Genomic DNA, 12,767 nt, shown 5'->3' with positions numbered 1-12,767 from the left:
TAAAAACAGGATCAGCACATGGAAGTAGAAGTAACACTGAACGCACAACACATCACGACACAGTTTAATAACTGGAAGCCATTTGAGGATTAAGACATTTCATTGTTTCAAGTCAAATTCGGGACACATTCACACTCTAACTTCACATAAACTGCTTAAAAAAAATCTAATGTTAATTAAAAAATACAGAAGAGCAAAATAAAACATGCTCCAGCAGTATCGGTGCAGTGTTAATTAAACCTGTATTGTGGGCAGAGTGATAAGGCAGTCAAGTGAAGAAAACTTCACGTTCAGGCCTGGAGCCCGAAGCAGCGGGCAGCACTGAGGACGTCATCTCTGGTCAGATAGCATCCACAGAGTTGCCTCAAGCCAGTGAAAGACTCCCTCCCGTGTAAGACTCGCCAGTTGTCTATGAAAACAACCTTACGGGGAAAAGACAGGGCAAAACACTCAGATTATAAAGCAACACTGACATTTAAGTTGTCCTGTGACTTGACTACGAATTCATTTTAGTTGGAACTCGGAGAAGCATTTATGTTTTGACTTTGTGGCCTGCACATATCTTACTTTTCCCGGAGTTAGCTTCACCCATAGCTCGTTCTCTGGCCTCCTCAGCTCTGTGGTCAGCTCTCGATGTGCTGCGTACCAGCGCTGAACCACATCATGGGGGATTGTGTTTAGCACAGATCGATCGTAGTTGTTGTATCTGTCAATACGTAAATACATCAGTTGCGCTAATTAAATGGACAACCACTAAACAAGTGAACACAACATCAGAAAAATAAAAACTACACTAAATTTCAGCATCAACATACCGTATAAGATACATTTCATTGTTCCAAGGATACACGTTGAGCAGGGGGCCGATGCCTGTGATGTGGTTTTGGTGCCTGTCGGTATTTTCGATGTAATCGTGCTTGACGGGCACCTGAGCAAGCAGCTCAAAGCTTTCAGGTGAGCTCTGACGTAATTTTTCTGCAGCGTAGAACCCATCAACAAGCAGCGTCCTTCCCCCGGTTCCCTCATGCTTGAGACAGTGGAAAACCTGGATTCTGCCATAACGAACAGAAGCATCAAATATCCAGACATAATCATGAGAAGTCAACGTTACACCAACAACCCCATCTCTGCTGCACCTACCCACACGGTTCCTGAAAGTAGGAGGTGTCAGTGTGACGGTCCAGGGCCAACTGGCTGTAGGCAGTATCTCCCCTGGAAAAATCTGAAGTGAAGCACCACATTCTGCCATAGGTAGTCTCCCTTTGTGAGAAACAGATGAAATTGAGGATAATCAACAGACAGCTGGTTGAACGACGCCACTGGATACGAAGCGTTAACGTAAAGATGAGAATGTGATCTGTAGGCCAACAGAAGCATACCTGATTAGACTGACCCTCTGGGTTACTGCCTCTGTGGCTTCCACTGTGGTTGGGACATCGTCTATAAATGCGATCCCGTACAGAAGATAATTTTGAAGAAATTTCTTTAGCTCGTCATCACAGCTCATGAACGTGTCCCATTTGGATGAGGTTATGTTTGCATTTTTATAGATGTCTGAATTCCAAAGGATGCGCGGTTGTTCTGTACTCTGGTACTTTCTCTCAAAGCTGTTCTCAGCAAGCCAACTGAGACTGTACCTGGACATGTGACCACCAGGCCCTGGAACATAGACATGCAAAATAAGGTTAAGCTGACTTTGACAGATTTCTACTTTAAGGTTATATTGGATGATTCTACTTCCTGTAATAAACATTTCAGATAATGATGTAATCCTATGTGCAAGTACAGTATCCCCTATGAGCAGTGTTGGGTGTAACGCGTTACTGTAATTAAATTACTTTTCCACTGAAAAAGTAGAGTAACTGATTACTGTTCATTTTTAGGTATTTTAATTACAGTTACTTACAATGTACTTGCGATACATTGTAAAATAATTAAACTCGCTGAATATCATTATTTAATTTCAATAATTTATCTTCTAAAGGTAAAAGTAAATTCTGCCGCTTTAACATCGCTGTAGTGCAGCTGCGCGTCATCTTGCGCCAGTTTGCTGCGTAGTCGTATTCTAAAGCGGAAGATGTCGGACTCGGCTGAAGCGAGTGGCTGTTTTATGAAATGGACATATTCCCGTCTCTTCACTTTTCTGAAACAAGCAGACAAGAACATTACAGTAATATGTAAAAACTATCGGCTGCTGTTAATAGCATGAGTAGCCTACTGAAGCACCTGACACGAGAGCATAGACGAACCTTTTAAGATATTTTCAGCCGAGAATGTAGCTGTGTAATGCTCAAATATCTACTTAATTTATCAAAATATCACATATTTGCAAAAGTGCTTCCACGTTTTCGGAGAGCTCTGTTATCCACCAGCGGAATAGCTGACCGGGAGGCCAAGGCTTGATAAGAGTCCGCGAGCACAGCTAACTCCTGGCGTATTGTTTTTTTTGAAAGACTACACTGAAGAGTGTCAAGAAAGGAGATTACATGCAAGCAGGGAAGATGTGCAGCATCTGTCACATGTAGTACTCGAACCCTTGCCACCAGAACTCACGGCAGCTGTGCTGCCCACTGCGCCTAACCAGTTCTGGCCTCAAAACAAAGATATGATGAAAAAAAGCTTAAGAAGCTGGAATTTGTGCTGAAAAGTAGTGAAAAACTGAAAATTTTGCTAAAAAGAGGTGAAAAAGCTGAAATTTGTGTGGAAAGGAGTTTAAACAGTTGAAGTGTTAACTTTCTGTAGTATTCATTCCACCTCATTTCATTTCTGTATTTTATGTATATAAGTTTAGATTAGTTATTTATAGTTGGTTTACACAGCTTTGTGTATGCATGTGTAATGTATATATAGACACGCGTGTGTGTGTGTGTGTGTGTGTGTGTGTGTGTGTGTGTGTGTGTGTGTGTGTGTGTGTGTGTGTGTGTGTGTGTGTGTGTGTGTGTGTGTGTGTGTGATTTACATTGCTGTGCTTGAGAGCCACCATCTACCGGAACCAAATTCCTTGTATGTGTCTGCACATATACTTGGTCAATACACACGATTCTGATTCTGAAGAAAATGTTGCCATAAGCAGGATTCGAACCCTGCCCTCCTGGTCTGAGAACGGCTGCTCATCTCACTGAGCTAAAACATGGCTCAGCCCAGCAAGCAAAACTGGTGATCACACTGATAATGTGGTCTCTGACAGTAAAATGGGCCAAAAAAATGGCATAAAAAGCTGAATATCTCAAAAAGTATAAAAGTTATTATCACCAAAAGATATAGCAGTCGAAAGCAGAAATAGCAGAACAGTTTAAAGTTCGAACGGTGAAAACCGAGGGAGTAGTTAAGCGGCAAAGAAACGGAGCAACTAGAATAATAAAGGATAAAGAATAAAGAGAAACAGGATCTCAATAGTGTGAATGCCTGTGAGGCAAACATTTACTCAACCAAGTCAGTGAATCGGGTAAAGATTCACAGCAATGACAACAATAATATCTTGAGCTGACGCTTTTCCAGGTTTGCTCAACAAATGCTGGCACCATGAACATGCGGACTGATCCGAGAGGGAGGAGGACGGTAGTGACGGGGCATTTTCAAAACACATCTTTCATCCTTCCGCACTGAGAAGCAAAACTTCCATCTTACTTAGTTAAGACAACTCAAATAAATTGAGTTTATCAGAGTTTTTTGCATAAAAAGTATTTAAATCGAGCTCTAATAACAAATTGATAAAAACTGAGTTCAGCCTATTTAATATTTTTAATTAAACACAATATTACATTTTACAGTGCAGTTGGAATGTTGGTGGTTCAATCCTTGGCTCCTCCAGTCAAATGCTGCTAGCCAAGATAGTGAATCCCGAGTTGCTCCCAATACATTAATCAGAGTGTAAGTGTTAGATAGAACGCATTATTAAATAAATTATCGGCTGAATTAGACATTTTTAAAACAGTTTGAGTGAATGGTTGTCTGTCTCCATGACTGTATCCAAGGTGTACCCTGCCTCTTGTGCCCTGTGACAGCTAGGCAGTATACATACAGGATTGCAGGACATTAAGAGGCCTGTAAAATCCTCCGTCTGTACGTACATATGTAGCAAATGAGTTGCAGGGACTCTTATTACATACAATTTTCTCTATAAAGACTCTACATGAGAATGTGTGTAGTCATAGAAGAAGTTTTCTGGATTCTGTTTGTAGTCCTTGCTCGCTAGGCTAATTAAGCGTGTGTGGACTTTGGCAGAATACAGGAAAACAGCCCATGTACGGTGCAAAACAGGAAGCCATTGAGCCAAACAGCCATTTAAGCACCAATTTCTATTGTCCGTCCATGATTTTGCTTTGTATTTTCTTTTTCATTTTATCTTAAATGGATCTGTATTCTAGCTGTACTGTGAACAATAACAACAAACAGGAAGTCTTGGCGAGTAACTGCTGGAAGCCTCGAAATATTGACTGTTGCCACCAGAGTGCAAGCAAGCGTACAATAGCAGAGGGGTTCTCAAGATTACCTGACTCGGATCTGAATGCAAAATTTATAGCAGGCGGTCCATGTGCTGCTGTGATTTAGCATTTGCTAACCTAACTCTGAAAGCCCCCCTGTTCACAAACAGAATACATGCTCAGAAACTGAGCTGACCTTGAATATGTTCCACTAACAGGGAGAGGCATGCATGCAAGAATGCCTGCATCAGCAGCTGTCATGGGGTTGCCACACCCACATATGTCACTGTATGTAAGACACCGTGTCACTCTTGTGCCTGCATAAAACCATAGTGAGAGTATTTTTCAGCAGCTGCACAGTCTGTTTTTTTTTTTTTTTAAATGAATGGTAGAGTATAATCCAGAGAGATTCCCACAGAGAAAAGGGATCTCGGCTCTACAACACTCTGACGGGACTGCTATGTTCTTAAAAGGTTAAAGGAAGATGGAGTTTCCCGGTCTGTACACTGACTCCTGTACTAAAGAGTGAATAATTCCAGCTTGTGTCTGAGTCCCATGGGTCAGAGATTAACATTTTTTCAAACTAGAGCAGAGGGAGTGAATAGTTTCCACTGGTCCACACCTGGCATCTGCAGGACCATTTAATCTTCGGATTTCCCAAAGCAAGGGCAACTAAATCCCACCTGACTTTTTCCACTTAGCAGACAGAATAAGTAATGACTCCAGCTAGCCAGTGCTTTGTGCTAGTTAAGCTAGCTCGCCCTGCTGGGGCTCTCTCTGGGGAACAGCACTGTGAGCTGAGCAATGGCTTGTGTCTACAGTAGCTGGGCGATTATGTGGAAGATGAGGTGTTAGAGAGCATGGAAAGGGTTTCTTCAGTGGTGGGCAGGAAGAGAAACCCACGATCCTCCCCCTGAGTTCTGGAAACGAACACCATTTTCGCCAGATACAAGTTTAATGAAAGACTCCAAGGTGAAGGGGAGTCATTTGAACACTTTGTGACCGAGTTAAAGTTACTCGTCAAGCAGTGTGGCTACGTTAACAGTGATGAAATGGTCTGAGACAGGATTGTCTTTGCAACCAGTTTACCACAAGTCAGAGAAAAGCTGCTGAGCCAAGGGTCAGATTTGACTCTAGAAAAAGCCATAGACATTGCACGCTCCTATGAGATCGCACGAGAGCAATTGAAAGCCATGGTTGACCCACACACGAGCCTGCAGGGAGCAGCGCCCGCGCATGCAGTATCCGCTAAGCGCCAGAGTACGCAGCAAAAAGATAGGAGGGCACCTCATTATAATAAGATGGGAAAAGTGTGTGGAAGATGTGCACGAGCACACAGCCAGAAGGAGGAGTGTCCTGCAAAAGGGAAGAGGTGCAAAAAGTGCAATAAAATGAACCACTTTGCCAAAGCATGCCGTTCACAAGCACCACACCAACCCAACCCAGTGTACTCTATTAACCCTGACACTCCAAGCGATGAAGCGGAGCTATTCATAGATTCCATAACAAAGTGCAACGAAGGGGAGGCCGATGAACAGGCTTACGCCGACGTAGAAGTAGGCTCACTGCATCACACCGTGAGTTTTAAGCTTGACACAGGAGCCACTGCTAACGTCATCCCTGCCCGATTGTTTAAGAAGTGTTTTAAGCAGGTTAGCTTGGCACCGCCCACACGCACACTATCTGGCTATGGAGGAGAAAAACTCAACATCAAGGGCACATGCCAGTTGAAGTGCAGGTGGAAAGGCATTCACAAGATGCTGACATTTGACATAGTAGACACTGCAGCACCCCCCATCCTAGGGTTGAGAGCATGCCTGGATCTAAACCTAGTCAAGCTGGTCATGTCAGTACAGATCACAAATGTCATGGAGGAGTTTGCCGATGTGTTCGAGGGCATAGGGAAATTCCCAGGAGAATGCGACTTACACATTGACCCAGACGCCATGCCCGTTGTGTGCCCCCCCCGGAGGATCCCTTTCACACTGCGGGAACGACTGAAACGGGAGTTGGATGACATGGAGAAAAACGGCATAATCATCAAAGTAAAAGAACCCACAGAATGGGTAAACGGACTGGTGGTCGCAGAGAAGCGTACTGGGAAGCTCAGAGTATGCCTCGATCCTCGCGAATTAAACAAAGCCATCAAAAGACCTCATTACCCGCTTCCAACATTGGATGACATCACACCAAAGCTGGCAGGAGCACAGTACTTCAGTGTCATGGATGCTCGCTCAGGCTATTGGGCCATCCAACTAACCACCAAGTCATCGCTCCTCACCACCTTCAACACGACCTTTGGCAGGTACCGTTTTCTGCGCCTTCCTTTTGGGATAATATCAGCACAGGACATTTTCCAAAGGAAAATCGATGAGACGTATGAAGGGCTCAATGGAGTGGCAGCCATCGTGGATGACATCCTCGTGTTTGGCAGGACAAAGGAGGAACACGACAAGAACCTCCGTGCCATGCTTGAGCGCACACGGGAGCGAGGAGTACGTCTCAATCCAGAGAAATGTGTCATAGGCGCCACAGAAGTGAGCTACTTTGGACACAAACTCACCCGGGAGGGCATCCAGCCAGACCCAAAGAAACTGCAGGCCATAAAGGACATGCCACCTCCTGAGAATAAGAATGAGCTTGAGACAATCCTTGGAATGGCGAACTACCTGTCCAGATTCGCACCACGACTATCAGAGGTGAACGCACCGCTGCGTCAGCTGCTCAAACAAGACTCAGAGTTCATCTGGGATCAGACCCACGACAGAGTCTTCCAGCAAATGAAAGATCTCATAACCAGAGAACCAGGCCCCATACTGGCATACTACGACACGACCAAGGAGCTACGGCTACAGGTAGATGCATCAAAGTATGGTTTGGGAGCTGTGTTAATGCAGGACGGACATCCAATAGCATATGCTTCAAAGACACTGACCCTAACAGAAGTCAACTATGCACAGATCGAAAAAGAGCTCTTTGCAGTGCTGTTTGGATGCAAGCGTTTCCACACGTACATATACGGCAGGAGAGTCATCGTAGAGTCGGACCACAAGCCGTTGGAGCACATACTGAAGAAACCAATCTCTGTAGCCCCTGCTCGTCTGCAGCGCATGCTGTTACAGCTGCAGAGATACGACATAGAGATCGTGCACCGGCCCGGAAAAGACATACCTGTGGCCGACACACTGTCCAGGAAACCATTGCCCGACCAAGACAGCACGCTGAGTGAAGGCATGGAGGACCAGATCCACTCGGTGATAAACAGCCTCCCAGTAAGTGACAAAAAACTCTCAGAGATACAGGCTGCAACAGGATGCGACCCGCAGCTCACCCTGCTGAAGCAAACTGTGCAGGATGGCTGGCCTGAGGACAGAAAAAAATGCCCCAAAACCCTTTTGGACTTCTGGACTTTCAGAGATGAAATTTCACACTCCCATGGCATCATCTTCAAAGGTGACAAAATTATAGTGCCAACAGCCCTAAGAAACAACATGCTGGAGAGAATCCACACTGGGCACATGGGGATTGAGAGGAGTAAGCAGAGAGCAAGGGACGCCCTCTTCTGGCCAGGCATGGGCAAGGACATAGCTGCCACGGTGGAAAACTGTTCCATATGTCAGGAGAGGCGCGCGGCGAATCCCAAAGAAACTCTCATCCCACACCAGATCCCTGAGAGGCCATGGCAGGCAGTGGCCTCAGATCTCTTCACATGGCGTGGACGGGACTACTTGGTAGTTGTGGACTACTACAGCCGCTACTTTGAGGTCGAAAGGCTATTCTCTACCACTGCAGGGTCCGTCATCAAAAAGCTCAAGGCCATATTCGCCAGACATGGTATACCAGAGACGCTTATCTCAGATAACGGCCCACAATACAGCTCTCGAGAGTTCAAGGATTTTGCAGTCACATGGGACTTTGTCCACACGACCTCAAGTCCTTTGTACCCGCAAAGCAACGGCCTTGCCGAAAGAACAGTCAAGACGGCCAAATCAGTTCTGGATAAAGCTCATGCTCAGGGAGTAGATCCCTACCTGTCCCTATTGGAGCAAAGGAACACGCCAGTCGACAGCTTCAGGTCACCCGCGCAGCTCCTCATGAGTCGACGTCTACGCTCAGTGCTTCCTGTTACCGGATGCCACCTGGTACCTCGCATCATAAGCCCGACGGTTGTGCAAAAAACACGGATGGAAAGACAAGAGCATCAGAGGCGTTACTACAATCGCAGCGCCACACCACTACCGAGGCTGCAGCAGGGGGACCACATTCGCTTTCAGCACGAGTCCGGAGCCTGGAAACCGGCTGTCATCATCCGACCTGCAGAGACTGCCCGCTCTTTCGTGATCCGCACTGGCGAGGGACAGACTATACGGCGTAACCGACGGCACCTGAGAGGCGCCAAGGCGTCACCGGCACCTTCAGCACCAGCATCCGATCTGGTCACCCAGCCAGATAGTGCAGCTCAGCAACAAGCAGAGCCCCTGTCGCCATCTAGAGACACTAAAACACCAACCATGGACACTAGCCCTGCACTGACCACCAGATCAGGACGAGTGGTCAAACCGAGGGTTATTCTTGACCTGTGATTGTAAAGGGTGTAGGCGGATCGCTGCCCTAAAAAAAAAAAAAAAAAAAAAAAATGGAAACATGTCAAATGTCCATGTACTAATGAGTGCATATCCCGCATTGCATTGTTGGTGTTAGTTTTATGCCCCAGTAATTTTACACATGGCAGTGTTGAAAAACTGTTCCTTATCCTCAGGTTCGGGATGTTCTATTTTGAAATGTATACCAGCTGTGTCACTGGTGGGCATCTAAAAAAAAAGGGAGATGTTGTATTGCTGATAATGTTTGCACTCCGTGCTTACTGTCCCTTGTGGTCCACCGTAGTGGCAACGGGGAGTGGTTGTTTTCACCAAAGTGGGTGTGTTTTATGTTGAAATGGACGAGCGGCAATAAAGATAATGGTGGCTCACGAAGCAGATTATGAACACGTTATTCATAAGTTTGAGACAGAATATTACAACAGTGACTGCTGATAAAGGCTGCTATCTAAAGCCAGCTTAGGCAACATTCCCTGTACGTGTAAATCAATTTTATGGTATATAACTAAAACTGTCTATGTTTTTCTCCTTTGGATAATTACACCCTAAGCCTTACTGTACCTGCACATGAAGTAAATCTTTACACAAATACAATGTGCCAGGGGGCAAAGACCACTACAGTATATTTGGCTGTGCAGAGAACTTCAGACGAGCCGGTCCTGGGCAGTTGTTATAGCTTTGCTTTTTCTAATTAGATTTTTTTTTTATTTCAATTTGAATTTTTGTTTTAAATTCAGTTTAGTTTCAATAAGTTTCCAGAGATGGATTCTCTTGTTTTAGTTTAGTGTTTACTGCATGGAAAGTTTTGCCAGCCTTGTACACATCTAGTCTCAATAAACATGTCTATCAGCTCCCCCATCAGACAAGCTGTAATACAATTTTTACCAAACTAACACTAAAACGAAGAACGATTCTTCTATATTTTTATTGTAGTTTACTTAATTGTTTCATTTAATTTTTGATTTTTCAATATTTTTTTATGTTTTAGTTAACTAAAATGTTTTTTTTGTATGTCGAATTGAGGGAAGGTTGAAGCTAACATCTATGTTTACTCCTATTGTGAATAATCTTGACTTTCAACCGGGGATGTTTGATATAGGATTTAAGGAATGGAAGAACAAAGGAATTCAGAGACTGAGGGACTTATTCTCCGATAATGTAGTTATGCCATTTGACCAAATGGTTGAGAAATATTCTCTCCCCAAGCATGACTTTTTCCGTTACTTACAGATAAGGCATTATATTTTGCATAGTACTAACTTTAGTGAGAGTCATGAAGTCTCTCCTGTTGAAAAATTATTATTTTTAACAGACAAAGAGGTACCTGTGAAGATATTTTATAAGGCTTTATATTCTGTACTCTCAGGGACGTCACAGAGGCTTAAAGGCAAATGGGAAAAGGAATTAGGTATAGTAATTGATGATGAGGAGTGGGAAGATGTCTGGAGTTACGCCAAATCAATATCAGTTTGTAATCGTACCAAAGCAATACAGTTAAAAATTATACATAGAATGCACATATCTATGTTTCGCAGACATCAATATAATCCTACCCTTTCACCCATGTGCCTTAAATGTAAGACAGTAATTGGTACCCTAACTCACAGCTTCTGGTCATGTTTGAAATTGCAAGAATATTGGTCTAATGTGTTATTTGAAATGGAGAAGATTTTCGGTTGTGAATTGGAGATGGACCCTCTGTCTCTCATACTGGGCCTCCCCAGCCAGCGATTAATATCCAAGAATAATAGGAGATTGTACTGTGTTCTCACCTATGCGGCAAGGAAGAATATACTACTCCAATGGATTTATGAAAAAGTACCAACTATTAAAGGTTGGAAAAGAGTAGTGTTGGATTTAGTGCCACTGGAATATCTTACATCTATATTGCATTCAAAAACAGATCAATTCTTTAAGGTGTGGGAACCATACTTGAACTATGTGGAACCTGATGTTTCTAATATTATGTTACAAGGATTCTCTTGAGTGTTTAAACTGTAATGGAACTGAGCTGGGTTTTTTGTTTTTTGTTTTTTTGTGTGTTTAGTTATCAGTTTGTTTGTTTTATGTTTGTTTGTCTGTTTGTTTATTTTTTGGTTTTGAATTGTACACTGTATTATGTTATGTAATTATGTACTATTTGTGAAAATAAAAAACTAAAAACTAAAATGTTTTTACACGTTTAGCTTCAGTTTTAGTTGAGTTTCAATAACCTTGCTCCTGCGTTTAGCATGTGCCATTTTAATGCAATTTAACTAAAGAAAATGTGTTATTTCCAAACTATTTTGTTTTACAGAAATGGCCACATTGAATGAAGATTCCATTTAGAAAACAGATGATGGCCATCCTTCAAAAAATAATACTAAGTTGCACTTCAACAATGTGTCTTAGTTCTTCACACAATTTAAAGTCAATTTTCATCATGTTCTCTCCCACCCGCCTGTGCAACCCACTGTTGCACTTATAGTGCCCCACTTACAGGTGATAACAAGGTGCTCTTCTTCCACTCGTGTGCTTTCGGGACGTATAGTCAGATCTATGCTCCCAGTGTCCAGGTTCCTCTGGTTAGTTTTGGAGTTGTACGAAGCAGCAGAGAGGCAGTGATCTCGCAGCCACACATAGTTAAAATGCATCTGCGTCCCTCCATAGTGCAGTTCTGGTGATTTCAGAAATATGTGTTCAGGGGGTTAACAGCGAAATTTGTGATAACATAAAAACAAACAAACAAAACCAGGCATGCGCAAACCGGGTTAAAAGGTTACAGCTAAACCCACCAAGACACTGCTCGTGTGTGCGGAAAGTAGCACAAGCCCTCCGTGGCAAAGCCGTGCTCCTGCTGACACCACGCAGAAGCTGAGCCTGTCTCAGCACACTCCTGTGCAATCTGCAAAACATTTCAGGTGCAAACACACACAGAGATGCACTAAAAAACTGAACTGAACCCCAAAATTTAAAATGGTTTTCCGTTAAGCCTCCCAGCAGTAATCCGACCAACTAAAACCACAGCGGCGTGCTTTGTGCATGCTGGTGTGTGTTTCTCCCGTCAGCCCTTCACTTGCACACAAGAGAGTCTTAAAACTTGTAAAAATTTCTTGGCATGGCGTAAAAGTCCAAATTAATTATTAAGCGACTCCTCCTGCAGAGTTGCTGCACTCCTCCATCAGTTGGCTCTCTTCTAAAAAAAAAAAAAAGTTGGCTCTCTTCTTCTTTGAGCTTTTCTCTTTTGTAACCATCAGTGAAGTTGCATTACTGCCATCTTCTGGATTTCAACCACATCAGAGAACCCGGATCTGCTTCCCCGCCGTCTTTACACACTTTAATTTGAATTAAACACACGAAGTTCTTTTTACTTATCATAACCCACAGTCCCCTGGCGGCTGGGATAGGATTCAGGACCCCGGTGGCCCTGAACTGAATAAGCGGAAAAGATTGGATGGATGGGCATCTGTGTTAAATGGCAGAGCTTTTGATGGCACAGTTTACCACCTTTAATAAATGCGCCGTTTAAAGATTACTTTCCAGCTCGGCGATAGGAAGCCTTTTTATGAACCTGATGGATATCTGCAGGAGAAACAGAAATGAAGCCCAAATGTAGCTTGCCGACCTGTAAGAGTCCGGGTCATGTTAGTGAGTGGACAGCTGATAGAAACATGCTTGCTGGCTCCCTCTGGAGTTGAAACTGGCACTCCATCGGGGAGCTTAAACTCATTAGCTGGCTTAATACCTATTTCCTTGCCTCCTG

At 43.7% G+C, this 12,767-nt stretch overlaps 1 protein-coding gene across 1 annotated transcript; it reads right to left on the bottom strand.

Annotated features, from left to right (window-relative positions):
• Window positions 1–43: 43 nt before the first annotated feature.
• tmlhe (trimethyllysine hydroxylase, epsilon) lies at window positions 44–12,219 on the bottom strand. Its single transcript, XM_085288539.1, has 7 exons — window positions 11,800–12,219; window positions 11,505–11,681; window positions 1,380–1,659; window positions 1,141–1,260; window positions 816–1,052; window positions 568–706; window positions 44–422 (listed from the first exon to the last, which is right to left on the bottom strand). Exons 1-7 carry the CDS (start codon window positions 11,918–11,920, stop codon window positions 291–293), a joined length of 1,206 nt encoding a protein of 401 aa, XP_085144665.1. The 5' UTR covers window positions 11,921–12,219; the 3' UTR covers window positions 44–290.
• Window positions 12,220–12,767: the final 548 nt, after the last annotated feature.

Source organism: Mchenga conophoros, linkage group LG10, assembly GCF_057382185.1.
Source record: "Mchenga conophoros isolate Kocher_MC1m ecotype Shallow Benthic linkage group LG10, M_conophoros_male_GT1.1, whole genome shotgun sequence".
Taxonomy (NCBI): domain Eukaryota; kingdom Metazoa; phylum Chordata; class Actinopteri; order Cichliformes; family Cichlidae; genus Mchenga; species Mchenga conophoros.
Note: the sequence above shows the minus strand (reverse complement) of the source record. Positions and strands in the feature narration are given on the sequence as shown.

Excerpts from the sequence above, each read along its gene's own strand:
- tmlhe (XM_085288539.1), bottom strand. The coding sequence starts at position 11,920 with ATGTTTTGCAGATTGCACAGGAGTGTGCTGAGACAGGCTCAGCTTCTG. Across the intron at positions 1,660-11,504 it reads AGAGCACCTTGTTATCACCT|GGCCTGGTGGTCACATGTCC; the intron begins GTAAGTGGGGCA and ends TCTATGTTCCAG. Across the intron at positions 1,053-1,140 it reads TACTTTCAGGAACCGTGTGG|AATCCAGGTTTTCCACTGTC; the intron begins GTAGGTGCAGCA and ends TCGTTATGGCAG.